Here is a 27728-nt window from a genome sequence, read left to right as displayed (position 1 = left end):
AACATGTGAATACGTCCCTATATATCCTCGTGACGTGTTCTATCGCAACGATTTTTATCTCAAAGACAAACTCTTTTTTTATTTATAATAATGGATGAGATTCTGCGCTGCGTTTTTACTTTCCTTTGTCTTTTGAAAAACAAGTTTTTGTGTACATTATCTTTAACACAATCCGGCGTGGCTACCGTGTATAAAGAGACACGGCGATGCTATCAATGAGAGAACATACTAATCCGGCTTACACCAGCATATACACAACGTAGCACACGACTTATTCAAAGATAACGTATAACATAGACGTGTGAAGTATAAACACTGGCGGAAGCCGTAAACCTGCACATTATTTTGACATCGTAAAAAAAAAGAATGGACATCAAAGTAGACAAGACCGTACAGTTGTTGTTGTTGTACAGTATCGAAGGGGGAAAAAAAATAACAACAACATTGTACACTCGCAATTACATTTTATGACCATTAAGAATGGGTCATAATTTTTTTCCACAGCAGAGACAGTCTACACATAAAGCGCCGAGAGAAGATGATCGGCACACGACTTATCACGCTAGCAACGACGAAAGCAATTTATCTGAATTACACACACAAGTGTGCGGCCATCCGTTATTAGACTCAAGTCGTTGCCTGGAAACGACGGATAGTGGATTTCAAGCACATTTAAAGTCAACAGAGCGTTTATATAACCCGATCGATCGTCTTCTCTCTGGCTGTACACACAATCGTTTTGATCGATACTCTCTTGAGCTGGTATATAAGACGTCTATTTTTAACGCTTGTCTTTCAGCATCACGTCGTCGGGGTAAAATAGAAAAAGGTCTGAAAAATCGTGAAATTCTAGTCGCTCGTAAAAATCGGAAACGACATGCCTTAAAAACAGGAAACGGAGAGCCGTAAAAAAATTGGTTGTAAAATAATAATGCCTTTTGAAATTGGCCAAAATGTGATGGCAAGGAAAAAATGTTAAGGTTGCATCCTCTCTGCTCGTTCGTGAGCGTAACCTGGCTCACGATCATTGTAGATTCAACAATCAATTGGACAAAGCAGAAAAGACATATTCCCTGAATCCAAATTTAGCATTTCCTGGAGAAAAAGGCGCAATAGAAAGAAGTTCCAACCGTAAAAAAAGTTTCAAAAAAACCGCGCGCATTTCAAATGAATTTTTACGACTAGGAAAATTGGTCACGATTCACACGGAAATTTTGTATCAAAAAAATATTTCCACAATAAATGAAAGGGAGACATTCCACTGAGAATTGAACGCGGATACATCCAAAAAGGATTACCACAATCGGGCACGAAATGCGTCATAGTTATATCGATTGAGGAATTCGATTGCGCTATCTGTCCCGCCGCCATGCACAACAAGTAGTATAGAATTCCGACAGAATTCTCGGAAATGCGCGCTGGATTGCATCAGTCATAAATAGGTCGTACATTACAATATCCTTGACTTTTTGAATTGCTGGGATTCGACTACTGGTAGTTTTTGGCATCACGAAAGGGAGAGCTTTTTTGGCATCAATAAAAATAATCTTTTCCTTTTTCTCAAGACATGCCGACCATTAAACACACGACTAAACATTGGGATAGACGCCGTGAATAGGAACAAGTCACGATTTAACGATCAATATAACATACCCCGTAGTTACATGCTGCAATCGCCGTTTCACGGAGCCTGTACAACATACCGAGTACGTATACCAGACGTCCAGCCAGAATCTGCCTTGTTTGAATAGACACTTGCAGCATGTTAATCGCGTTACATCCACAGCGATAATGACGGTAATTACCCATTCACAAAATATCTTACTACGAATTTGGGCAAAACCAACCAATCAAACTGGCGGAAAAGGATCGAGTCGCGACAGCCTGAAATTAACTTTTTTTTTCAAATCTCAATAAAAGGTAAAGACTGGAATGCCAAGGAAAAACCAGATCAAGTCTTCCTCAGCAATGTGTGTTAGTACTGCGACGTTCAATTCACGAAAATGGATATTCAACTGATAACCCAAATACCTATACACATACATTCGAGAGCAGCTTACTTCAAATGCTCATTAGTAAAACAGTCACATGATATAGTGCATAAGCCTTTCTTGGCATTATACCCCGTTATTTCCGACTTACTTTAAAGCCTGGCATCTCTGTGATACCTACTTTTGTCCAATCATGTCAATTCGTAATAACAAGGTAAAGGATCTAGCGACTTATTTAAAGAAATTTTCCAAAAAATGTTTCCTGAGCAATTTGAATAATTCCAATGAATTTCAAAACTTGGTCAATCAGCTGATTTAAAAAAAGGGGGTAGCAAATTTAGTTGGAAATAAATTCCAGTTCACTGATTTCGTTTCGAAAGTAGATGTACATTGTGTGGAAAAAGCGTGTTAACGAGTCAAATGGCAAGTGCAAATGAAGTGGGTCGAAGAAACAATAAGAAAGTAGTCAAATTAGCATTTTCCCCGAACCGCCAGACACATTTGTAACGCTCTCTCCGTTATATAAGAATGAAACTAGCTTTCTCAACAAGCAGGTGAATATAATATAACCTGAATGAAACCTTGGATAGAACCAACAAAAATGAAAATCACTTACTCATTGTCACCCAAGACCATCTGTGTCATTTCGATTGTTTTGTTGATGCAGCTCGATAGCATCGACTCCAGGCCGTTGCTGCAGAGGAACCAGGAAAACCTGACTGAAGAGATGCAAATTAATCAATTGAAACCACTGGAAGAGATAACGGGTCGAGCATCGATGTCTGCTGCCGATCGTTCAATCAATAAGGCGCCTGACACTCAGCCAACAAGCCCCACTAACGAACCCGAAGTTCCTCCACCCAAAGACCAACAACATTCCATCGACGACTATGACCAACAAGATGACGCCAAGATGAGCGACCAATTGTTTATGGAGATATATTATAAAACTTTACAAAAAGAAAGGAAAATAAGAGAAGCAAATGATGTTCAAAAATCCCATTCACTTGAAGAGCTATAGCACAACAGGAAGAAGAATTTGCCAAAGTAAAATAGCTGCTGTATAATTCCATCAACTAGTCAAGGGCTATCCATCAAAGTCTGGGGTAATGTCTTCTCGACGTTCATCTTTCTTCCTGCAGTCTACAGTTACTTGAGTCATTAAACCCGTCGAAAGTGTGTCGCCATTCCCAACCTCCGACTTTCTTGATTAATTAAAAATTCCTCACTAAAACGTTTGAAATGCGGCATCAAAATACACACACACACAGTCGACAATCAAAAGTTGTTTTCTACAGATTTCAATCTCGTTTTAAAGTTTAGAAAATTTTATACAAGACGCCATAGTTTCCCAAAGTATATAGAGTCTTATCTCTTCAGTTAAATCAACAAGTCATCCTGTTGGCTGTTGCGTCTTTTTCTATGCAACATCTGTCTGTAATTGACGAGAAACAGATAAGACCGTGGGCCCTTGTAAAAATGGGAGTGAACGCAATTTCGCTGTCAAGGTCACACAACATTTTATTTTACGAAAACCACAAAAGGACTGTCTTGCCTTTTTACCAAAAAAAGAAGATAATCATCGTAGATTTTAATCAGAAAATGCATGACATTGCAGATCGATAGAATTCGCTATACAGTAATGACCTCATGGGCTTGGGATCGTTCCAGCTGGCAATCGAAATCGGTTGGGGCTATTAGTTGGGGGGTAGAGACTAGAGAGAAAGATTTTCTTAAAAGAAACAAACATGTGGTCCATTAGCTTTTTCCCCAAAAAGACGACTATCTACACAACGTTTAACGACTTGCTGCGAGACGATATGGACTCGACGTGTCGACCAGCACGGCCATTCCCAGAAATAACAAAACGTGTGTGGGGCCCATTTTCCTGAGCTCTCTCACAGATAAACTCGACGAGTATAAACTTCTAGGAATAGAAATCCTAGTCAATTTACATGCTCACATGTGGTCTGATGGAGGAAAAACGTAGCAAAATATCAAAAAGAGCTGAATTTCATGAGCCCTATTCCCCGGGAGAGTTATTTCAGATACGTCTACCACATTTGCAAGTGCAATAAAAATGGCTACATCCACAGATTACATCGTCCTGTCTGATTCACGCTAATAAAGTTGTTGTGTGCCTTACCTTTTTCAGCGTTGTTTGCTCACATTTGGGCACTTATATCCTGTTAAAGTTTAAGTCACTATCTTGATGTGTTCACGACCTCGCTAGCTGGAAACTTGCAGACACACGAAAATACAAAAGAAAATTTAAAAGAACTCATTTGAATAATTTGCAACAATTCAACATTTTCAGAATTAGGCCTCTTTTGGCATTGCCAAATTTATTTCTAAAACACTTGATTTTTTTTTAATGAGTAAAATAATTTTAATTAATTTTAGTAATTAAAAACAATTAATTAAATAACATTTAATTAATTTGTCAATATTTCAATAAATAAAGAGAACGTGAAATCGAATCGTCCTTTTCAAAATCACAATTAATTACCTTAAAAAAATTAAAAAAAAACACATTTTAACCTGCTTTCATCTTTCCTTTAAAAAAATAAAAAAATAAAAATTTTTATCCATCCCTTTTACACATCCTCGACGGGGATATCCTGCTGGAAACTCTCGGGCGCACTGATTAGAGGATCAGTGTCCCACTTAATAGCCCTCGTAAATCACCATGAGAAGCCAATAAAAAGAGATCATTAAAATAAACACGACTCCCTAAGCCACGGCACGCTCGTAAATAAACAAACATGGAGCTCCAAAGTGGTCATAAAAAATGTTCCAAGTCATCCGCAAACAGGCCGGGAATATTAGATTCCTTCTTAGACATTTCTTCCCTGCATACGCATATATATATATAATACCGCACTGCAGTGCTATGTATAACCAGTACGTGATTATTACGAGTCGGTAATCCGACTGCTGGATGTAAAGCACGACTCTAGAAGTGAGAGTCTGATCGGTATTTTACGACGAGTTCAACAGCAGCTATTTCGGTCAACAAGAGCTAAAGGAGTCGTCTAGCCTGAGACTGTGATGACGTGAAAACAAAAACAGAAAATAAAAATGGGCGTCTGGCATAGAAATAATTTCTGGGGCTTACACAAATTTCCCAAAAAAATAAAAAAAAAAAAAAAAAAAAGAAACAGAAACAGAAACCAAATGTTGGTGTATAATGAGCAGGGCTGCGTACACTGAGAGGCAGGCAAGGCAGCTGGACTGCTTTGCCCATTAACCCGCCTCGCTATGCGTCACGCAAGGCTTGTCAACATCCCCCCGGAGCGAACGCGCGCGCCCGCACATAACACACAACACATAAATAACAGTCGTCGACTCGAATTTTAGAAGAAAAAAAGATTTTCTCTCCCCCACCACCAGGATAGACATACAAGGAAAATAAAACAGCTGATCGATCACTCGGCAACAGATGGACATATCGTGATTCAATACAGTCCGCCTAGCATGTCCGACAGTTTCCCACAAGCCAAAGATGACGGATGTGCTTGTTTTCCCCTCGAAAACACAAGACGGCAGGTCAAGAGGGCACAAAAGAAAACTTACCAAAAATGAAAAACGGTACAGTATATTATTATTTCTTATTTCCCAGCAAAAAAAGAGTCGCAAAATATAACAGACGCGGAGGACAAATTATCGCAAATTCGGACGGAATTAAATTTTGGCTTAAGTATAAGGCCTAATTTTAAAAATTATCATTTCATGGAAGGCGTGTAGACTTCGTATTCGAGAACGGAGAAATTGTAATCGCCCATGAGGGAGTCGGGTGAAGCGTCTTCGCCGTCATACGAGTGAGGCAAGTTGGAATAAGAGTCCATGTTGGCGTGACACTGATCCGAGATGTAGAGATCAGCGCCGGCCCCGAAGATTGGCCCGCATTCGAGATGGTAACAGATGCCAAACGTCTTTTTGGTGATGTCGTATCGACGCGGAGACACCTGACCGTGCCCATCCACCAGATTGAAAAGGAAGGCTCGATCGGAGGCGATGTAACGACCCTTATTACTCACGACGGGTTGGCTGGCGGGTGGGAGCGTCCAGGGAACGTCAGTAAATCCTCCGCAAACCTTTGGAATAGACAAAAATTTCAATTTCTTTAAGGTTTTCAATTACCAATAGTGGCACCTCTATATATAATACCTCGCCTTTCGGACCGAGAATGATGATGTACAAGGGAGCCAATCCGTCACAGATGCGGTGGAATTCCGAAGCCGAGAAATCGTACTGAGAGGCACGGAAGACAAGTTTCCATGTGACACTCGATAGGGTCGTCAACGCCGTGCTCGAGTACCATTGATTGAGCACGTTCTGCAACGAAACGCGATCCCGGTTGAGGATTTGCGAATTAGCAAAGGCTTTGGTGGGCACGCGCGGCTGGAGTCGTTTGTCTTCGTGGCTGATGGGCTGCTGCTGCTGTTGTTGGGGAAGTTGATGTTGCTGTTGTTGCTGCTGCTGCTCGCGGAATTTGGCCGGCAAGGCAGCTAATCGGTACCGTTCAAGGGAGACCTCCATTGGGACAGCTCCGGTTGGTTCAACTTCTTCGGCAAACACTTGGCTGTCGATCAACAGCAGACGGACGTGATTGATGACACCTCCCAACGACTGACAGACGCGTTGACGTTCATCTTCATTCCACATTTGAGTATTAGATTGAGATACATTAGCCTGGGGGAAAAAAAGAAGAGAAGACGTGTTAATGATACATGCCACAGCTTCTTCTATTCAAGATATATTATTAGATTTTTATACCTGATGCCTCGCCCAGTTTAACACTGCTCGCCAGATTTCTACCTCTTCCAAGGCCAAATGGTCAGACGAAACGAGTCGAATCAGAGCGTCTTTGGATAGTCTGAGAAAACCAGAAGTCTGGAAGCACTCGCTGGCATTGTCACCAATGAAATGGACACAGCGTTCCACAAAACTGGGGCCTGAAGTATTGTTTCTCAGAGTGAGCTGGTCTTCTTTGACCAAGGCTGACGCCAACAATGCACAAGCATTGTCCACATTGAGGCTCCTGGTGATGTGGTCCTCGCAGAAGAGTCTGAGTTCCTCGAGATTCAAGTCCTGGCACAGCGTCCACATCTCAAAAACATTTTGGTCATCCAGCAGGACTTTGCCTGTGTAGAGATAGATCAGAGCTGTCTTGAAATTGTCTGGCTTGTGGTTGGGCAACCTTATGGTCTGCGTAGATGAGCCTGGGAGCACAGCTCTTTTGAGGAAAGTGGCCGTCCTGCACCTACAAATCATGCATCAAGTGTTAATGTTTGAAATCAATGACAGATAAACCATCACAATCACATACCGAGCGTTGAGCAACAGGCGGTGAGCGTAGAACGCCGTCTCCTCGCGACCTACTAGAAAGAGAATGTCTGCATGATCGTGAGTCTCCAATAGTTTCTGTAAATCATCCAGTAGACGCGGGACTCCGGCCAGGACGGCATCATTCATTGGCGAGTACGACATGATGTTTTCTTCTTCTTTTAGGCGCCGCGAAAAAAACAAACTCTCAACCAAAACACAAGCGGCCCATGAATCTTGGGGCCCTTTTCAAGCGTTTTTGACAGTTGGGAAAAATAAAGCCCAATGGTGTGCGACTCTACCGTTAGACGGCGCTGATCGTAGATCTTTTTCCAATCGGTCGATTTCTTTTCTTTCATCTTTCTCACTCACACACTGTACACACACATATCCAAGCTCACGCGTGTTAACGGTTATTGATTCCTTTATAGACACCACAAAACCCCCTGGCTAGACAAGAGGGGGAAAAAAACTATACTATACAGACCATTGGATCGAACCATTTTTCTCTCCTCCTCTTTTCTCTCCTTATGCTGCTCTTGCCACGCAATACATCTTTTGATAAAATAAACCGAAGGCAGGGCGAGCGAAGCACGGCCGCTCGGTATAAATCCCGGAGGAACCATTAACGCTCACGGAAAAATAGGAACAAGGGTGGGGAGAGAAGTTGTGGATGAAAAGGAAGAAGAAAAGAATAGCTAGCTGCTGAATCCGCATCCAATATCAAAAAGAGCTTTTATTTCGGACAGACAACTATTCATTTTCCACATCCCCCCTTTATTGTTGTATAGTTCACTTATTCCATTTAATAAAAATAGAATAGGGGCTAAATCGGCTGTGGAAATGAGATAATGTGAGTCACCATCACAAGTGTCTCTGCGTTTCGTTCAAAGTTCTAATTTTATTTGGATTTGTAGGCTCCAAAAAGGCGCGTTCGTGATGAAATTCGGGAGTGCATCGAGTACGTATTGCCTCAATTGAATAACAGTCACTGAGGGACGGCCTGAATTGGTCGATTCTCTCGTTCTATTTCATCCATCGACCCGGTTCCATTCGAGGAATTGCCTGTCAACTAATGTTTAAGATGATGAAACGATTTCAAATTACCTTCATGGACCTATTATGCAACTTAATAGTCAGGAGAGTAGAAATGGTCTCATTTTATCGCTGATATCAACGTCAGATAAATATTCTAATCGTTCGTAGAATAGATTGACAGTCATCAAGTGAAAATAAAATTCTGAATTGCCACTCGCCATTGAATCCCTACGGAAATGCAATCGAAAACTTTTGAACAAAAAAAGAGTATGAGCTAAGAAAGACTAGGAAAGTTTGACGTGCAACAAACAGGTAATGCGCTAGCTCTAGTTTTGCATACCAAACTACTCCGAAATATGAATTTGACATAAATCCAAAGAAATTGTATGCGATGAAACTTGGAGGGTTTCATGTCCTTTGGCTCAAAGAGACTTGATGGTCACGCGAATTTCTTGTCCGAGGAAAAAAGTCAACGAGGAACGTTGTTGTCGTCTGCGATCCCGGGAATTGATCGACTGTTCAAAAAGAAAAAAAAAAAGAAACAAGTTAATTTTATGTGGACTTTTCTCCCTTGGTCGTATTCACACGATTGAAAGAATAATCCCATTAACGAGGTGATGACTTTTCCGTGTTTTTGATCGTCGCCGATGATGGCCAATCAAAAATTCACGAGCTCGTGAATTTTTATTCCCAACCAGTCTTGGAGCTATATAAGATAAAGAGCTCATTAGAGACTAGATTTTCCCTTTGAATAATTACGAAACTGAAAGCCTCTCTCTCTACCTGCTTTGGGTGGCTGACGAGGGGTACAGAGTCCGTGGCTAAGTTTAGATCGATCAATAACTTTTAACGCTCAATCTTTAGAGCCTGCTGAAGTTGATTGACTGTAAAACACACGAAAATGTGTGTTAAAAAATAAAGAAATCTTTTTTACATCTCGTAAATCGGAAATGATAGAAGCCATAAACAAGGTGATGAGTTTCTTCAATATACGACTGATAACATTTCGGGAGTACTCAAATAAATAAAAAGATAAATTCAATCCCCCCTTCTCATTCAATAAATAAAGAAAGAGACTTTTTACACACTTTTTAGACAGCCAATATAAAACTAATTCATTTTCATTATTTATATTCTCTGATTTTATTTTTATTTATCGGGATTTTAAAATAAAAATAGACGGGATCGGAGCTCGAATGAAAAATGCTGGTGTAAAGACGTGACTCACTTTAGTGCCTAGAAACACGTAAAGCTTCTCAGCAGCTCTTTTCTTCTGTTTTGCATTAAAAAAACGAAATGTGTGTTGCCAGAGTTTCCTACCCAATTTGGGAGCTGTTGAGTCTCTCAACAAGACCAACAAGACATTTTTTCTAAAGGCAACCCAGCTTTGCATATAAGGAGGTTCCACCATAATGTTGATACAAGTAACAACATCACTGTGCTATGACCCAAGATTTATTTCCTTAAAAGAAAAACCAACATCGTTCCTATCTTCTTTTTCTTTATTCAATTTCAAGTTCTTCTTATGTACATTTTCTTTATTCAGCTAGTGTTGTATAGCTAGCAGCTCTAGACATTATGGGGCGTTGTTCCGGACCTGTCAACACTCAATTTCAACTCTGCGATAAGGCACATGCGCACACTGGGATTGAATTAAGAGCAACGCCATCGCGCCCATGTCCACACACATGTGAGCCGAGGAAATATATCAGTTCGTGAACATGACAACCCATCAAAGGCTCCCAGGCAGCTAGCTGTCAAAAAGCGACACACCCGATGTGTGTGTCTGTGTGTACATCTTTACACACAGACATTTTATCGGGTCAAAAGAATACAGAAGGAAAAAAGAAAAATTTTAATTTTTTTACTTTTTGTAAAAAAAAAAGTTTTCGGTCAAAGCCGATAAGATAAATCGATCGACACTGATATACACAGACGCTTCCATGTCGGACAAGTTGTTGTTGATCGGCCCCAACACAAACATATAAACGAGTTTCGTTAGACTTTAGAAAATTTCATCCGAAAAAATATATAAAGTACATTCCACAAGCTGTTGCTGCCTATATAGAATTGTATATGTTTATAATGCGCGAGTCTGAGGACTCTGGCCCCCTGTTTGTTATGTATACATCTTCTCTCGACTGTATTCTGAGTGATCCTTTCCAGAGAAAACCCAGTCAAATAATCATGAGCCAGCTTAAAAATATATATTTCCCCCCATCTCATCATTAGGGAAAAACTAAAAATAAAGCTGCACTGAGAACTGTGTGGTTAGATTCAAATCAAAACGGAAGCTGCTGGCCACAAGACACCTTTTGTGTCCAACTTTTTTCGTGGAGCTGCTAACCTATAGCTGCTGGCCCTGCTGTCTGTCTGTTTTGCCCATTGTGTAAACAGGGGGGGCCCACCTCAAACAAATAACTCGCCCATCTCTCACAGGAAAGAAAAATTGTTTACTCACCCTCGGAGAGACAACGTATATATACACATACATACATACTCTCTGGGTGGACATGGGTATTTATAAAAATGCTGCCCAGCTTCCCCGTTGCGAGAGAGAGAGTCCCATTTTTGAGGTCAAGCCTCTTTTTTCACTCAAAACCACAGAAGCTCAAAAATAAAAATAAATTTTTCTACATTTTTTTCCCTTCGTCACTTTTCATAGTGTCCAGTCACTCTCGCAACTAATGGCCGAGAATAATCTCTCTGCAGAAGAAAATGACAATCAAAACTGACGAGTCTCGAAGGGAATAATCATTTCGTGTCCTTAACAAAAATTCGACAGGTATTGTCCGTAATCCATAGCAGCACAGGTGCTACATTGAGAAAAAAAGCCCTTTTTGGAAATATAAGGAGCTTCCTCCCCCAACTCTCATTTCTCTTTTGAACTTCTTTCTTTTTTCCACCTTTGATTCATCAACATCACAAGGAAGAGGTCAGGTGGAGAGGTCGTCCCACCCCCCGATTTTGATCTCGACTAAATTGACCACAGTGACACAAATGGAATAGCAAAGAAGAAGAAGAAAAACAAAAGCTTTTTTACCTTTATGTGTACCATCCAAGGGGGACTCGTTTTCCTTCGTTCGACGTGTCAAACTACTTCAAAAAAAGGTGGGCGGAGTAAGTGAATCCGGATGAATGCAGTCCCCAACAGCTCCAAAAAAGTCCCTTCCGTGTGTGTGTTGTTTCTTTTTACCTTTTGTTTTCTTTTTCTTATTTCATACCTTGATGATGAGTCTGGTAATTGGAGAGAACGTCGTCTGCTGCAGACAAATTGCTGCTGCTGGAGTCTCCCCCTCCCCCCATCTCTGTCACACCATTTTCATATTAAATTATACGGGAATATCATTTTCATCTCTTCCACATCTGTGAACACTTGGAAAATTTTTCCAGAAGGGGAGGGAGAATAAAAAATAAAGAAAAATGAACACACAAAGTGTGACACACACACACGAACGCCTCGTGTGTCGACTGCGCCAGCGCTAAAAAATCTCGCCGCCAGATGTCACTAGCGTGTCGACAGCTCCGCCCCTTTTCACTCCCCTCACACACACACACACGCCGTGTGAGGATAACAAATCGTCGACAGTCGTTGAAACGTCTTGGTCCAGCAGAGACCTTAGTTGAACACATTCACTTGTATTTTAACAAAACAATTTCCACACATCAAAAGTGTTTTTCGTGTGTGTGTGTGTTAGTGTGTGTCCAGTGTGCGTGAGTGAAAATAAAAAACGCATCAAATGCCAATTGAATTAGAATAATCAAAAAAGGGAAGTCGACGATTCACGTCAATGCAGAGCCAAGTGAATCCCGTGTGAGCTGGAAAAAATCGAACACTTTCGATTATCGTTCGATTTTGTTGGTTTGTTTGTTTCGGATCGTTCATCTTTCGGGAGGTAATCCCGTCCAAAGACTCTGAGCCATGGCCATCGGCGTGTTGTGGTTGGGTGCGATGTTGACGCTGTGCTGTTGGACCGTTTGGTCGGTTGATGGATTAACATCGGGACCGGGTGCTGCGACCGGCCAACTGGGCAGTGCCATCAGCGGTGGAAGTAACAGCGGGAATAGTGGCAGCAGCAGTCCAGTGTTGGCCGTCAAGAAAGACGCCCGTTGCGAAGAGATTACCATCCCCATGTGCCGAGGGATCGGCTACAACTGGACGTCCATGCCCAACTCCCTGCATCACGGTAAATATATATATACATGTTCACTTTTTCTCTTCTCCTATCGTGAATGAATAAATCACGACCACGTCTCTCTCTCTCTCTGTTCCGAGACAAGTTCATTATAAATCTTTTTTTGGGGCCCCTTCCGAGACAGAGTCTTTTATCTTTGGACTGGAAGGAAATCTCTTTGATCCTTTTGGGTGGGGGGGGGGGGGGGGACAAGAGAGAATTCCTTGGAAAGCCGTGGATGTAATCTGATGACGACATGCTTCTCTTTTTCTTTTTATATATTTTTATCGTTTTCGTTCGTTCAACAGAAACCCAAGAAGAGGCAGGACTGGAAGTGCATCAATTCTGGCCTTTGGTGGAGATCCAGTGCTCGCCCGACATGCGGTTCTTCCTGTGCTCCATCTACGCTCCCATTTGCATCCAGGACTACCCGACATCGATCCCGGCATGCAAATCCGTTTGTCTGCGGGCTGAATCCGGATGTGCTCCCTTAATGCGCAAATACGGATTCGCCTGGCCAGACCGGATGCAATGCGACAAATTCCCAAACTTTGGCGACCCGCAGAATCTCTGCATGGACGCCCGCAACGGAAGTTTACCTCCGCCGACAGTCGCCCCTCCTCCGTCGCAGCTTTTACCGCTTCCGCCGGAATCGGTGGAGCCGTTGGACAGGCCTAAACAGCGGCCAGGATTGATTCCGCATCCCAAAACCAACTGCAAAGGACCCAACAAACGTCTTTGCTCGCCGGATGAATTGCTGATGAATTCCGGCAGTTCATCCACTTCCTGCGAGTGCCAATGCCGTCCGCCTCTCATCCGGCTGGGACCCAACGACGGCCGCTACAACCGCAGTTCCAGTTTGAGCGTCGGAGGCATCCCCAACTGTCTGCTACCTTGTTCCAGTCCATTCTTCTCCGAAGATGAGCAATGGTTCGCATCCTTGTGGATCGCACTCTGGGCCGCCATCGCCGCCCTCTCATCCGCCCTCACCTTCGCCACATTTCTCATCGATCGCCCTCGATTCAGGTACGTCGTCATCAGGATCGTTATGTAACCCACCCGCAGACTGCTGTCTCGTTATAATTCGGTCGCCAATGGAAACCGGATCGAAAAAAAATCCCTTTCTGTTTTGTTATTCAAATCAGTAAACGGAAGACAAAGAAGGTGGCCTGTGTGAAACAGTAGAACTGTGAAAATGAGCGCGAGAGGCCGGCGTTTGTTACACAATGAATTTTTTAAAAATGTGATCGGGTGGCAGCACGGAGAGAATCCGCCCATGTCGGCGGAATCGGATCTGTTTTTTGTTTGGTTGTTGGCGTGTCTGTCGCCGCCCTTGGCTATTAATAATAATGAACTGGAATGAATAATTTATTAATTTTCCTTTTCCATTGTGTGTGTGTGTGTGTGTAGGTATCCAGAAAGACCATTGATCTTTCTGTCGGCTTGTTACGTCGGTCTGAGTCTCGGCTATCTGGTGAGGATCGTCGTCGGTGGCCGGGACGTGGTTGCCTGCGAAGGCAACGCCATCCGTTACGGCGCCGCTCCGTCGCTCATCACCACTGGAACCGGAGCCAGTTTTATAGGCGTCAGCAGCTCCACTTCCAGTCCGGCCTGCGTCGTCACCTTCTTACTCGTCTACTTTTTCGGACAGGCCGCCGGATTGTGGTACGTGTGACGGAACTGGTTTTTTATTTTAAAAAGTTTTCCATCAAATTGACGTTTACGGTTTGTCCAGGTGGGTGATCCTGTCTCTGACCTGGTTCTTGGCTGCTGGACGCAAATGGGGAAGTGAGGCCATCGCTAGATGCTCTCCCTACTTCCACCTAGTGGCCTGGACTATTCCGGCTGTCCAAACGGCCGCTGCACTCCTGATGGCCGCTGTCGATGGAGATTCTTTGGCCGGCGTTTGCCACGTCGGCGTCCAGCAGACGGCGTTACTCCGCTGGTTGGTCCTCTTCCCTCTAGGCCTCCACTTGCTCCTAGGCGGTGGATTCCTGCTGGCCGGATTGGCTGGTTTGGCCCGCATCAGGCGCGTACTTAAAGAGCAGGGCCGGCCCAAAGCCGAAAAGCTGGAAAAATTGATGATCCGCATCGGAATCTTTAGCGTTCTCTACTCGGTTCCAGCCGCCATTTTGCTGGGCTGTTACGCCTACGAAGTGGCCTTTCATGTCGAATGGGGTCGGACACTCACCTGTTCCGGATGTCCATCTTCTCCGGACGCGACACCATTGCCATCCTATCAATCACGTCCTGACTTTTCCATCTTTATGCTCAAGTAAGTGAAATTGTTCGTTTCTGTGACTGGGCCAAACGTCATATTTGTTTTCTTTTCCTTTTTTTTTCCAGGTATTTCATGACTTTGGTCGTGGGCATCACGTCCGGATTTTGGATCTGGTCGCACAAGACGCTGGACTCTTGGCGCAAATTCTACCGGCGTCTGTGTCACTCTCGACCCAAGTCGTCGGTCCAGCATCCACAACAACAGCCGCAACAGCTGCACCATCATCATCATCAACAACAGCAGTCCCTACAGCAACAACAACAACAATTTCAGCAGCAGCAACAGCAGCAGTGCCAACTGATGGGGGCTCCCACCGTTCCGCCCTTGCCCGGCCAGCATCATCACCACCCCTACCCGATGAGTAACAAATCGTCCAGTCTGATCAAACAGCCATTGATGCAGAGCGTTCAGAGTCATCTAGGCAGCACGTACAAAGCGCCACCGTTGAGTCACGTTTGAAAAAAAAACCCAAATTTAATTTTTTCATCCGCCACAGCCTCCGCCCTGTGCACGCAAGGAATCCCCCTCCCCATTCCAATCTGAATAACTTGAATTCAAACATTATCTCATCAAGTTTAACGTTGCTAGGGGACCAAGTTTTTCTCCCCTCTATTCTCTCTTTTCATCCTCTTTTTCCCTTCTCTCCCTCTACCATTGAACCAACAAGAGAGAGAGAGAGAGAAGTAGTAGGGGTCGCGTATTGATCGTGCGGATTCCCCTCCGGTCCTCCTCCCCATCCTCTCACAATCCATCCCTGTGTGTCAGCCACAGCCAAGGGACGTCGAGAAACGTAAAGCTAAAGCTTATAAAGCCCACACCACCACAACTCTTCTTCTTTTTAAGCAGAAAAAAGAGAATCGAAGAAGTTGTGTCCTTAATCTTTTTTCAAGTTCAAGTCCAATCATTAATGACGGATTAACTCAAAAGCTTCTCCTCTTTTATAACCAAAAAAAAAAACATTTTTTTCGGTGGAAAAAAGGTGAAGATGATCCGGTCATCAACAGGGGAGTCAACTCTCTTCGTCGACTGCACACACACATACAATTCTGGTTAATATTTTGTGGTGGCCAGCTAGAGAGAGAGAAAAGAAATCGGAGATGCGTTTTGTTTGTGTGTGTGTGTGTGTGTGAGGATGCGCAGGCTATGTCAACACTTTTGGACAACCCCTTCAAAACTCTCTCAACACACACACACACACAGATGGACAATATAACGCTGAACTCAACGACCTTATATACATATATATATATAAATAGTAAACTTAAACTATAACATAATATAAATATTTTTTAACTTGATTGTCTATATAAATATTATCTTGTGGCTCCTTGTAATCTTTCTTCTTCTTCTTGCCTCCTCAGTTCTAGTCACGCAATCCCCTTCTTTTAAATTTTTTGGAAAACATTTTTGGACCAGGTAGACAACAACAACAACAACATTTTTTATTTTCACCGTGTCCAAGTGTGTGCGCCATTTGTTGATATTTATATTTTCTATATTTTACATAGCGCTTATGAATTAATTATGCAAAAACAAATCGACAAAAAAATAAGTATACGAATCTGCGTCGTTGTAATAATAATAATAATTTCATGTCTGTACGTGTGTGTGTGTGTCTGTTGTGTCTGTATGTGTGTGTGTGTACAACATTTCCATCATCAGCATTGGGGGCTCGGTTTGAAATAGTGAAAATGAATTCTCTCTCCCCCCCCGCTGCCGTTTGTTTATTATTTACGTGAGTGAAAGAAGCGCTACCTGTTTTTGTCAAAACCGTCGTATCGAGTGCGATAATAAACAAAAACTCCCGTCTCTCCTTTTGTGGCTTTTTCTTCTTCTTCTTTAACTTGAAATCACGTAGTTCAAAATGGCGGAGAACCAGCAACTTCTTCTGCTGGCAGCCCCAGTCTAGTAGTATCGGCTCTATACTTTGTCTAAGTTATAGACGTCGAAAAAACATTTTCCCCTCATCTCTTTTGATCTGCTGGGACAAAGAAAAAGTTTCGCTGCGGTGGTAGACAGCGCGTCAGTCCCCCAGTTGGACGATAACACCCCAACGTGAATGATTGCAGTCATTGCACAAAGACTTTTTTTGTTACACGCGGCGTGATTGCGATTCATCTTCTTCTTCTTATAACAATCATAAAGAGAAGACGAATGTTGTCTTATAGGACATTTAGCCCGTCTTTTGTCACATCTCTCGTCGTTGGTGTATTATATAAATAGCGCGTCATTGGGTCTCGTCCCACAGGCTGCCAAGAGGATTTAAATTCATGCGAGCGTGACGTTTGATTTATGAACGCAGCGTACAACAAAAGAAACTTCTTCTTCCCCCAAACTGTATGGCACATCCAGCTGGTGTAATCAAGTTGATTAAAAACTGTGCGAGGCTAGCCACTATACATGTGAGAGACGTATGGCCATAGGCTATATACGTCTAGTGTGTATATGTTTGAGACTCTTACAGTCGACAGGTGATTCATCAGCTGACACACGGGCAGGGCCCAGCACCATTCGCATTAAAGAAGATCGGCCAAGCCAAGCTCTCTGCTCCGGCTTGGCGCGTTGGAATAAAGAATTGGGATATTCAAATGAGAATGGCTGTTGTCTCGGCAATGACAGAAGAAAACGAGAGAGAGGGGGAGATATAAACGCATGCGCAATTCATTCGAAACTTTTTTTTTTTTTTCTTTATATTCCAGACGTGTTTACGTGAACAGACTTGGAGGGGGGGGGGGGGGCGGAGGGTGTGTGTGTATATACAGTAGATATTTATTTATTGTTATTTCTATAGCCTCCGCACACCACGTATATAGTGGAAAAGTTTTCTTATTGATCCGAAGCTTGTCAAGTGCCTTATCTTTATATATGTGTATACATTTCTTCTCTTTTGTTCTTCTTTCTTTTATCAATTTTTTGACACATGATGACAAAAAAGCTGCGTGTGTGTGCAGACGGATCAAACCAGGCTGGTCGGAGGAATCTGGAAACCATATGAGAAGACGCCCGATATATTAAACGGAAACGGTTAGAAACTGCTGCTGTTTGATTACACACACACACTTTATTAACTGGTGGGCGGGGTTTCGTGGTTGTCGAGGGGTGATATAATATTATACACCCCATCACCCTCCCCCCTTTTACACACACATATATATAAACCCCCCCCCTGAAAAAGCTTTTCCTCCGACCATATGCACCATCTAATAACACTCTCTCTCTCTCTCTCTGTACGGACTACGCAACGGAAATGACAGATGACGGTCGGATGATGCATGAAAGTCGATCTGCATTTGTAATTAAAACTGCCTACGAGGAATCACTCAACCGTCAGTCGAAATCAAGGTTGTACTACACGCCTTGAGTTATTTAGACGAAAGCTTGTCCGGTCATTTGAGACTTAAAGAATTCCAAGGGGAAGAAAAATTAATACGAGGAGGTGCCGCGGTAGGTCCCTCATATAACATTTTCTAGTTGCACTTTTGCTTTGATAGAAATTAAAGTTTAAACATTTTTTTGATTTTATAATCATTTTATAATCTGATTTGTGAAACACAAGTTGTTTGTCGGCAAGTCATTCTTCATCCAAGAAATGCAAAATGTTTAAAATTGCATTTGCAAAGTGAAACTTGTTGACTTATTTACTTTATGTTAAATAACAATGATTAATACTGCAGCATGATGTACAGTTCCAAGAAAACTTGTGAAAATATGAATGAAATATGATGTTTACCATGTTTTCTAATATCTACATGATTGTTTTCCTAATAAACTTGAAATGATTTGCTGACAAACAACTTTCATTATGTTCTTTCACAACTTAGATTGGTTTACCAAAATGTTTTCACATTTCAGCACAAATACTTTCCAGATTGACTTACATAAAGCTTGTGACAACTAGCAATACATTTAATCATTTCAAATTAAATTTTACCTTTAGCTGAATATTGAATCATCCGTTTTGAACCTTATCTTAAACTTTGTAAATAAATGCAGACGACACTTTTCTCAATTTTAACTATTCAAAATCAAACCCTTCCCCCTTAATCTAAATTGCAAAAACGATCAAAGCGGTTTTCTCGTCCGCGTTTGACATCCGCTGAACGGATCAGAATTATTTTAGTATCAAATTGTTCGTCTCACCTACTTAGACAAGATGAAAGTAAACATTTGCATGAAACCCACAGATAATTACTTCAATAACGAAATCCGCCACGATTAAGCCTCCAGGACCAATTAGAATTAAATTTAAATTTGTTATTTCGCCTTGACCGTTTGAAAAAGACTTTCTTTGGACGCCATCTACATTTTCAACAGAAAAATAGTTGTGTGTATTTTCACTATAATCAATCAATCGCGCGCGTTATTAAATTTCATCCTTTTCTTGTACGGAAACATAATTTTTTTTGTGTTTTTTATTTTTATTTTGTTCACGGGAAAGAGAAAGGAGGATAAGGTGTGTGTGTGTTTTGAATATTGAAATTAAAATGTGGAGGGGATTGGGGTGGGAACTGGGTCCGGGAGTAGAAATGATTGCTTTCTTATTTTCTTTTATAGGAGATTCATCAAACACGCACACACATGTACAAACTCACACACACACACACACACACTCAAAACAAGTTTTTTCTCGACTCTTCAAATATTTTTCTCTTTTTTTTTCTTCAGATCCAATTGAAAAGAAAACTAAAGTAAATCCATTTTTCCGCATGGCGGTAAAAAAAAGGTGAATAAATTCCGATAAAATAAAACGGAAAACAAATAATTGCTTTTTTTCTCGTCCAAAATGGTGGAAAAAAAATAATTTTGTTTTCGTTTTTTCTTTTTTAAATCAATCGATTAGAGGCGAAAAATCGACCAAGACGTGATTGAACCCATACTCACATCTCGATTATTTATATATTATATTATATATAAACTCGATCGACACAAGTTCCAGTGTAACCCTCCAAAAATAATAAATTTTTCTTAAATTTCGGAAGCGAATGTGTCGTGTGTGTGGTTGTTTTTTTAAAAAAAGGGAAAAAGGAGCGGAAATGATATACGTAGATGCAACACATGCACAACATTTGTTTGGAACCATTCACCTGGTATTAAAAAAATATAGTGTGTGTAGGTGGGGGGTAGAGAAACGTAAAAAATAAAAAAAAAGAAATTGTTGGTGACCCCGCCCTGATCGGGAGACTCGAATTTCAATTTACTGCGGATAGGTGACAGCACCGGACGATTGGCTCGACGAGTTAGTGGCGTGAGACTGGCTGTGGGCGTAGGCTTGATAGTCCATTGTGAGCGGGACGGGCCCGGTCGACATGACGGGCAAAGTCATCGTCACGTGACCAGGTACGTGGCTCGTCAGGTAAGGTGTATGAGAAACATGACCGCCCGGGTTGTAGGACGACGGAGAAGGCGACGGCTCGCCACCCATTCCCTGTTGCTGCTGGTGCTGAGGAGCGTGACCCTGTGATGTCGGCGAAGGAGTCACTCCACCACTGGCTCCTCCGCCACTGCCGGCCGCAATCATCATAGGATCGTCCTCGTCCAAATCGTCGTCGTACCTGTTGAATTAACAAGGGACATGTATCATAATGAAGGAGGGAAAAAATCAATTTCAGGAGCCACTTACACATCACCATCGTCAGGAGGCGGCCCACTTTCGGCCAGAGCTGCTTCGTAACTTTCGCCGGCCTCTTCTGCCGCTTTTATCCTCTTGATGCGATTGTACAGTGACGAATAAGGGACATTAAAGTGGATGGCTGCCTGATTAATGGACATTTCCCCCTGCCGCACCGCTTCCATAGCGTCCGTCATGTTCGTGTCGGACCACGGTCGATCCCCGCTATAACTTTGCTGCAATAGAATAAAAAAGAAATGAATTCCCACGAAAAATAAATCGATAAAGCTAATAAACGACAAAAAAGGCTCTTTACCTTATGAACTAGTTCGATGCCTTCCCGCTTACAACGGCCGTAAAGCGTCCCGGACGGAATGCCAAATTGTGTAGCTGCTCTTTGGACGGACATGCCACCTCGAATTGCTTCAAGTGCTCGACCTTTTTAATCAATAAAAAGCCCATGAATAAAGTAAGAATCTAAATTTTTGATGAAACAGCTGGAACACACCCAAGTCATCAGGACTCCAAGTCGTCGGCGAGGCATTAAATGGAGCTGCTAATTTAATTCCCTCCTATTGATCGACGATTGCAAATGAAAATATCATATTGAATAAGTAAAATGCAATTAGAATTCAATTACCTTTCGGGCTATTTTGTACAGGGTAGAGCTAGGAATTCCGTACTCCTTGGAAGCTCTATTGGCTGATATTCTGCCAGCTCTGAGTGCATCCAGCGCTAGCCGGAGATCATCTTCGGACCAATGTCTGCTGGAAGGATCTTTCTTCATGGGTGTGTCAATGCCGAGCCGGTGGGCTCGTTGCCATAGTGTTGTGGATGGAATCCCAAAGGCGGCGGCCGCCCGCGTCAAACTCATACTGCCGTTACGTAAAGCGTCCAGGGCTGCTTCCATGGCTTCCGGTGTGTACATTTTCTTAGTCGGAGCATCGTTGACCGCATTCATCGACGCTCCGCCGTCGCTACCACCGCCAGCAACACTCGCAGCGTCTCCATTGTTATTGCCGATGGGCCCGTCGGTCGTGTTCTGACCGCTGCCACCTGAATGGTGTCCCTGGTGTTGCTGCTGATGCGAATGTGGGTGATGGCCGTGCATGGTAATGTGCGACGGAATTAAGCCCAAAATTTCCGGCGTCACCGTCAACCCTCCTCCATCGTCATGGCCGTTCTAAACAGGACGGGAAACTCGATTAGATTACCGAAAGTTTAGATCGAATTAGCTAATGAATTTACCCTATCAGAGTCATTGACCGACGCTTCACTCCGAACGGCGGATGCGTGAGGAAATTCCCCTCCGCCGTGGCCTCCACCAGGCTCCGTTTTAAACGAACGGTCCTGTTGTTGTTGTTGTTGCTGCTGTTGTTGACCCGATGAATTGCCGCCGGCGTTCCCCGGACTGAAGTTGTGAGCGTGAGATGCATGTTGACTCAGGTGATGCTGCCATGGACTGGGCAAATGGTCAAGTGCCACTGGACTGTTGTAACCTCTCGTGTCGTAGAGATTTGTCGTTTGCGGTTGTGAATCAAGTGATGAGGGTGCAGAATGTACGGGGGTATTCGATGCTGAAGGATTGGCGTGATAGCCGCCCACATCGCCCCCACCTCCCCCTCCTCCTCCGCCCGGATTACCCTGTAGTGATTGTGGCGTTTGCACCATCATCGAGTCGTTGTCTTGGACTAAATCGACCGAATCTGACCCAATTAGAAAAACACAATGACACAAATATGGTTTGATTTTAACTACTGAAACTACGCTAGGCAAATGCGATCGTTACCTTGGCTACTGCTGCCCTGTACAGTACTCTGATTGGAACCTGTGGGTGACGTTTTGGAAGGCGATCGACTGGGCCAGGAGCCTCGATAGGTTCCTCGAGTTGGACGTCGTACGCCACCACCCGAGTTAAGCCCGGCAGCTGTTGCATTCCTTTTCTCTCCACTATTTCCAGTCCATCCTCCACGACCGGAACCAGAAGAACCGGAAGGTCTCCTTCCTCTAGGCCTACCCCTGTAGGACGGCGAGTACGAAGGCCTCTGGCCCTGACCACTGTTCTGTCCCGGCGAAATTAACTGATTGATGGGCTGGGTCATTGTTGCCATTGAGACAACTGTGTTGTTGGGTACTCCTAGGGAAGCTGCCACAGTAGTCATTGAGGAATCGTTGACCACATTAGTATAGTTGCCATTGTTTCCCGGGCCTGGGCCAGACTGGTGATCTGCCACAGGTGGGAGTGGCAGTGTGTGTGACATCACAGAACCCACTGTTTGAGTTTCATTCTGTTGCTGTGACACTTCACATAACCCTAAATAATAAATGACATTTGAGTTTTAATTTAAAAAATAGCCATGAAATGATTTCACGTTGCATACCTTTGATTTTCAAAAGTTCTGCCACTCGAACTATTGAAGAGAGCTGGTCCCTGGTTACGTAGGTTTCACCTCTATAGATGAATTCAACAATGGCTCTCAAATCAGCATGGCCCACACCCACAGGAAGAATCAGCACAGGGTGTTTGCAAGGATTGTCCAACAGCACACGCTGAAAATAGGGGGAACAGGCTGACAGAACAACCTGAGCAACAAGCCAACGAATAAGTAAACCTTGAGCGATAAATTGGAAATGTATGAGGGCAATATACTCTGTGAGCTTTGATTCTGGCACCATCACAGGCCAAAGTGACATCGACAAAGGCCTCTTCAGCCAGTAGCTGGTTTATCACTGACGTCATATTGCAGTGGTAATTGTTCCATCTCAAACAAAACTGGTCCCCTATACCCAAAGCCATCTGCAAAGAGGAAAACACAAGAGTTTACATATAAGAAAGGAGAAACTGACACAACACACAATTATCAACTTTTATCTTTTGTACAATTCACAACATCCCCATCCCCTCATTCTTCTTCTTCTTCTTCCTCTTCATCTCTTTCTTTCACTCCATTCTACCCTCTCCCCAACCAACACTTGACATCAGACACACCTGCCAAAAGGTGAAAAAAGTTATGATAAAGAACCCGAAAATAGTTCACCTCGTTCGTTATGTCAATCGAGTTATCCGTAATTAAAAAATGGAGGATTATCCAGAAATTGGGGCCACACACACACACACAGAACGGACGACGCCGAACCGAGAGGTAAAGCAGCTGGAAAAACGGATCAACAACACACAAAAAAATCCAAAATGGCAAAGCGACGCTTATCGTGTCCAGTCAAAGAGAACGGAAGGTTTTTTTTTTTATTTTTATTTTTTTACTGAAAAATATCCGACTTGTGTGAGAATCTGTCGGCCGGGATATTTCGTAAGGGTAACAAGACCTTACACGCACACATATACACACACACACACACACACACTGATTCTCTGACTTTTGACGCTGTTCTTCTTCCCCTTCTCTCTCTTCTTTCTCTTTCTCTTCTTCGTTTTCTTCTTTTACTCTTCAACAGTTCTCTACCAGACACAGGAGTAGAAGAAAGCTTTTCTGTGCGAGATCAACGGGGATGGGAGAATTAAAATAGAGATGACCGTTCTCAAGCCAACGCTCATGTCTAGCGGCCGACCAGCGCAACTGCAAATATCCGTTAGCCACGAACCGGTCTGCTTACTCTTTTCTACGGGTTGGTTCGCAGAACCGACACTTGTGGCGCTGGGAATGAATAATTTAACAGAACTCGATAGTGACTGATCTTTGTTTTATTTAAACCTCCTCTCTATTCCGATGTGTCCCCTCCCTCATTCCAAAATGGCGGGTTACTCTCCCCGGTTATTTTCCTTTGTCCTCGTTTTCATCAACCCTCCTTCTACCCACTTCCTCTCGGCACTTTTTATTTTTTTCTGAAATGCTATCGGTGATAGATTATGATTACTACACGATTCCCTATTTCCATTCTCGCGTGACTTGTGAACGCTATGATTTAAAGTAGCTCAATTAATAGTCAACTTTGTTGCTTTACTTTTTTATTATTAATTTAGATTTTCTGTTTTCCAATTTCCATTTGTGTTTTCTTCTAAACAGTCAAAACAGTCTTTACCAGAACCGGCCTACGGAATAATAATAACTAGTTTGGCTTAGAAAAATATTTGACCGTTGAGTCGGGAAAACCAGTTATGGAGAGGGGAGAATGACGCGGACCGCACAATCGCCCTTTCTTTTCGTGAACGGGCGTTTTCTATTGCTCGACTTTCGACTACTCCGCCAACCGTGTTCACCCGTATAAGGCATATTCATTAATCAACTAAAGTTCATCTAGTAGATTTTCTTTTTAGAATAACTACTGTCATGGTGGTGGCGAAAAAGAAATGTCCCGTTCGACGCCATCTGTGAACGCGTAACTAACTACACCAATTTTGAAAATGAGGTCAAATTTACAAGGAAAAACAGCGTCAAATCAGCTTTAAAAAATTCTTGTGACGCGTGTTCAAAAGAAAAAGTAGTCTTGAAGTGAGAGAAGTCGATTAGAAGTCAAGTCATACCATAATATCCGTGTCATCGACGCTATTCGGAAGGGTCTATCGTAAACAAGCGGGAGGGCATTGATCTCGACGCACTACCTTCGTTTCTCTTGTGACCATCGATTACAAGAATATTAATTAGATTATGCCCTTCGTGCGTCTATCGGCTTGTACGAATCTGAGCAAAAGTACCTAGGAGTTAATACCCTTTGCACGAAGATAATCATTTACAGGGAAAAGTTGGGTAGTTCAGCCATCTTGTGGTTGTTAATATGTTTGCACGGATCACAGGAATCGAATCATTTCTGTACATCAACGATCGGCCTACTTGAATGTTTTCTCACTTTCCCCATCTAATCTAATTGACGTCTTAAAATTCGATACATATAAATGGGTGTTCGTAGATAATCACATTACACCAGAAGGACTAGCACCCATATCTAATAATGTAACTTTAGCAATAAATTCAACTTAATAACAATCTTGATGGAAATTTAATAAGACAATATTTCCAGTGTAATATTTTCATATCTCAGTTAAAATAATAAACACTGATATGTTCAGCCCCCATTAAATATTTCAATTGAACTAGTCTTCATAAACCCAAACTTTGTCAGCTGGCTGCCATGAAACAAGTTCTTCATCCTTGAACCACAAGGCAATTTCCTTGTTGGCACTCTCAACAGAGTCAGATCCATGCATGATGTTCCTAATTAAAAGAAAAATTTAATATGTGGTGTAAAGTTATCATTCAAAACTAGTCTTACCTGCCAACTTGAATACAGAAATCTCCTCTGATGGTACCAGGCTTGGAGTCAGCAGGGTTGGTCTCACCCAACATTTGACGGCCAGTCTTGACAATGTTCAAACCCTCCCAGACCTGAAAGTACATTACATGTATTAAACTAACAGTTAATTGCAGCTAAAAAATTATTTCTTTACCATTGCAACAACTGGTCCAGATGCCATGTACTTCACCAAACCAGCAAAGAATGGGCGGCCAGACAGGTCAGCATAGTGTTTCTGCAACATCTCCTCAGTAGGCTAGTGACACAAACAAGTTAAAGAACAATCAGAATTAATGGCAGATCCAATTCCTTATAATTAAGAAGTGATTCACACATACCTGGACAAATTTCAGTGCGACCAATTTGAAGCCTTTCTGTTCGAATCTTTTGATGATTTCACCGACGAGTCCTCGCTGGACACCATCGGGCTTGATCATCAAGTAGGTACGTTCTTGGTTTCCAGACATTTTGTTGAAACTTACTTTTGATCGGGACTGAAATTAAAGGAGAAGACCGGCTGACGTACTGGATGTGACTAGTGACTTGAAAGTTCCAACACGACACGAGGAAGGACGTCCTAGCAGACGACTTCTAACCAACGTGAACGAAACGAAAGTTCCCGAACCGACACTAGTGCCACCTTTTTATTTATAAAAATATGATTTGCAAATTGGATCGGTTTACGTTACCTAGTGAATGGTAATGTTAATTTTTTTTAATTACATGGATCCTTGATCCGTTTTTGTACTTTGCTGCCCTTGCCAATTTCCAGAAAAGGCCATCTAGCGACCGTCTAAAACATGGTGTATTAGTATGGTGGGGGAACTTATGGTTGGAATCGGCTATCTCGGCTGAAGCCAGTGGTCGCCTATGATCAGCGCTGCCTGGTGGACAATTGGATGAACTATGAGCTATAAACGGTTTGAAAATTTTCTAAGTCCGATTGCACTTTGCTTATGTACTTAATAAAGCTATAAAATCGTAAAAAATGAGTCAATAACAGTAATTAAGTATTATTTTTCCAGCTTAAATTATTTCAAAATTAATAGACAACAAATATGAAAAAAAGAAATGATGTAATTAGGGTTCGAACCTTTCTTCCTAAGAGTTGTAGCTCGTGACGCTAACCACTCCGACAATCGGTTTCTGTCTGCACACGAAAATGTAAATATATATACTATTTTACAGACGAATTATTTTACAAAAGATTAGTATTTTGGTTCATAGAGGGCACCGACAATAGGTGACCAGCCCTGCAATTGGCTGTTAAGAATTTTTACTTTTCACTAAGCTCCGCCTCTTGTCCGGAAACTGGTTTCATTCGAGATAGCCGATTCCAACAAAAGTTCCCCCACCATACTAATACACCATGGTCTAAAATAATATGGGGCTCTTTCGGATCTGTTTTCTTTTGCCGTTTTATCTGGCAACGCAGTATGGCTGTAGACTTTTGTAGCGCGAGAACGGGGAGAAGAGAATGGGAGGTGTCCTCTCGTTCGTAATCAATTTGTAACGCTAACGCCCCAATCAGCGCCTCAAACGCATCGGCGTAAATCTTTGGACAATCGAAATCGATGTCGAAGGCTCGGCCTCCTTCAGCTGAAGAGATGATTACGAGTTCCTAAAATAATGACACAAATTTGTTAGATTATTTTTTTTAAATTAAAGCTAATTTAGTTACTTTTTCGTGTGTAAATATATGTTTATTGTTCATTTGGTGGGCCACAAAAATTTGGAGTTCTTCCATTTGTTTCTGTGGCAGTTGATGTTGCAGCAACAGATGGAGGCGGAGGCCCGTTCTGACGGCAACACATTTTTAAATTATCATTACAATTCCATATGAAACATACACTCCTTCTTGTGAAGGATTTTTAGTGTGCGAAACTTAAGTTTCAATTTAGATCGGAATTCGCAACATATCTACTTTCCGGTTTTGAGTCGTTTATGTGTTTTTTCATATGATTCCCCGCCTGTTTCGCCTTGAGGCTCACTTTTAGTTCTTTGCCGATTTTTTCCTTTTGCTTGCAGCAGCAGCAGCAGCAGCAGCCGAGGTCGCTCAG

At 42.5% G+C, this 27728-nt stretch overlaps 4 protein-coding genes across 5 annotated transcripts; 1 reads left to right on the top strand and 3 right to left on the bottom strand.

Annotated features, from left to right (window-relative positions):
- Positions 1 to 5573: 5573 nt before the first annotated feature.
- On the bottom strand, positions 5574 to 11701 carry LOC124348971. Of its 2 annotated transcripts, XM_046799402.1 has the most exons (7): positions 11401 to 11701; positions 9141 to 9241; positions 8945 to 9063; positions 7324 to 8872; positions 6771 to 7257; positions 6162 to 6686; positions 5574 to 6088 (listed from the first exon to the last, which is right to left on the bottom strand). In XM_046799402.1, exons 4-7 carry the CDS (start codon positions 7482 to 7484, stop codon positions 5717 to 5719), a joined length of 1545 nt encoding a protein of 514 aa, XP_046655358.1. In that variant the 5' UTR covers positions 7485 to 8872; positions 8945 to 9063; positions 9141 to 9241; positions 11401 to 11701; the 3' UTR covers positions 5574 to 5716. The 2 variants fall into 2 exon arrangements, with proteins under 2 accessions (XP_046655358.1, XP_046655359.1); XM_046799403.1 differs by lacking the exons at positions 8945 to 9063; positions 9141 to 9241.
- Positions 11702 to 11934: 233 nt separating this feature from the next.
- Positions 11935 to 16624, top strand: LOC124348891 (frizzled-5-like). Its single transcript, XM_046799271.1, has 5 exons — positions 11935 to 12544; positions 12841 to 13558; positions 13943 to 14197; positions 14268 to 14807; positions 14879 to 16624. The coding sequence occupies exons 1-5, from the start codon at positions 12280 to 12282 to the stop codon at positions 15270 to 15272; spliced, it is 2172 nt and encodes a 723-aa protein (XP_046655227.1). The 5' UTR covers positions 11935 to 12279; the 3' UTR covers positions 15273 to 16624.
- A 2489-nt stretch (positions 16625 to 19113) lies between these two features.
- LOC124348870 (protein bric-a-brac 2-like) lies at positions 19114 to 23943 on the bottom strand. The gene is made up of 10 exons (XM_046799231.1): positions 23460 to 23943; positions 23072 to 23218; positions 22803 to 23004; positions 22211 to 22735; positions 21670 to 22127; positions 21062 to 21604; positions 20930 to 20993; positions 20738 to 20859; positions 20434 to 20657; positions 19114 to 20365 (listed from the first exon to the last, which is right to left on the bottom strand). The coding sequence occupies exons 2-10, from the start codon at positions 23216 to 23218 to the stop codon at positions 20008 to 20010; spliced, it is 2643 nt and encodes an 880-aa protein (XP_046655187.1). The 5' UTR covers positions 23460 to 23943; the 3' UTR covers positions 19114 to 20007.
- Positions 23944 to 25367: 1424 nt separating this feature from the next.
- LOC124349111 (nucleoside diphosphate kinase-like) lies at positions 25368 to 26236 on the bottom strand. Its single transcript, XM_046799625.1, has 4 exons — positions 26007 to 26236; positions 25823 to 25924; positions 25648 to 25760; positions 25368 to 25589 (listed from the first exon to the last, which is right to left on the bottom strand). Exons 1-4 carry the CDS (start codon positions 26133 to 26135, stop codon positions 25469 to 25471), a joined length of 465 nt encoding a protein of 154 aa, XP_046655581.1. The 5' UTR covers positions 26136 to 26236; the 3' UTR covers positions 25368 to 25468.
- Between the last annotated feature and the right edge of the window lie 1492 nt (positions 26237 to 27728).

The sequence above is a fragment of the Daphnia pulicaria genome, chromosome 7 (genome assembly GCF_021234035.1).
Source record: "Daphnia pulicaria isolate SC F1-1A chromosome 7, SC_F0-13Bv2, whole genome shotgun sequence".
In the NCBI taxonomy this organism is placed as follows: domain Eukaryota; kingdom Metazoa; phylum Arthropoda; class Branchiopoda; order Diplostraca; family Daphniidae; genus Daphnia; species Daphnia pulicaria.
This window is presented reverse-complemented; position numbering and strand designations above follow the sequence as displayed.

What these genes read in the sequence shown, in the direction of transcription:
- LOC124348891 (XM_046799271.1), top strand. Translation starts at nt 12,280, where the DNA reads ATGGCCATCGGCGTGTTGTGGTTGGGTGCGATGTTGACGCTGTGCTGT. An exon ending in GCCCAACTCCCTGCATCACG is followed by an intron (nt 12,545 to 12,840) that starts GTAAATATATAT and finishes TTCGTTCAACAG; the next exon opens with AAACCCAAGAAGAGGCAGGA. An exon ending in ATCGATCGCCCTCGATTCAG is followed by an intron (nt 13,559 to 13,942) that starts GTACGTCGTCAT and finishes GTGTGTGTGTAG; the next exon opens with GTATCCAGAAAGACCATTGA.
- LOC124349111 (XM_046799625.1), bottom strand. Translation starts at nt 26,135, where the DNA reads ATGTCTGGAAACCAAGAACGTACCTACTTGATGATCAAGCCCGATGGT. An exon ending in TCGCACTGAAATTTGTCCAG is followed by an intron (nt 25,925 to 26,006) that starts GTATGTGTGAAT and finishes TTGTGTCACTAG; the next exon opens with CCTACTGAGGAGATGTTGCA. An exon ending in TTCTGTATTCAAGTTGGCAG is followed by an intron (nt 25,590 to 25,647) that starts GTAAGACTAGTT and finishes TCTTTTAATTAG; the next exon opens with GAACATCATGCATGGATCTG.
- LOC124348971 (XM_046799402.1), bottom strand. Translation starts at nt 7,484, where the DNA reads ATGTCGTACTCGCCAATGAATGATGCCGTCCTGGCCGGAGTCCCGCGT. An exon ending in CGCCTGTTGCTCAACGCTCG is followed by an intron (nt 7,258 to 7,323) that starts GTATGTGATTGT and finishes CATGATTTGTAG; the next exon opens with GTGCAGGACGGCCACTTTCC. An exon ending in TTCTCGGTCCGAAAGGCGAG is followed by an intron (nt 6,089 to 6,161) that starts GTATTATATATA and finishes TCTATTCCAAAG; the next exon opens with GTTTGCGGAGGATTTACTGA.
- LOC124348870 (XM_046799231.1), bottom strand. Translation starts at nt 23,218, where the DNA reads ATGGCTTTGGGTATAGGGGACCAGTTTTGTTTGAGATGGAACAATTAC. An exon ending in TTGGAGTCCTGATGACTTGG is followed by an intron (nt 20,860 to 20,929) that starts GTGTGTTCCAGC and finishes TTGATTAAAAAG; the next exon opens with GTCGAGCACTTGAAGCAATT. An exon ending in GCATCGAACTAGTTCATAAG is followed by an intron (nt 20,658 to 20,737) that starts GTAAAGAGCCTT and finishes ATTCTATTGCAG; the next exon opens with CAAAGTTATAGCGGGGATCG.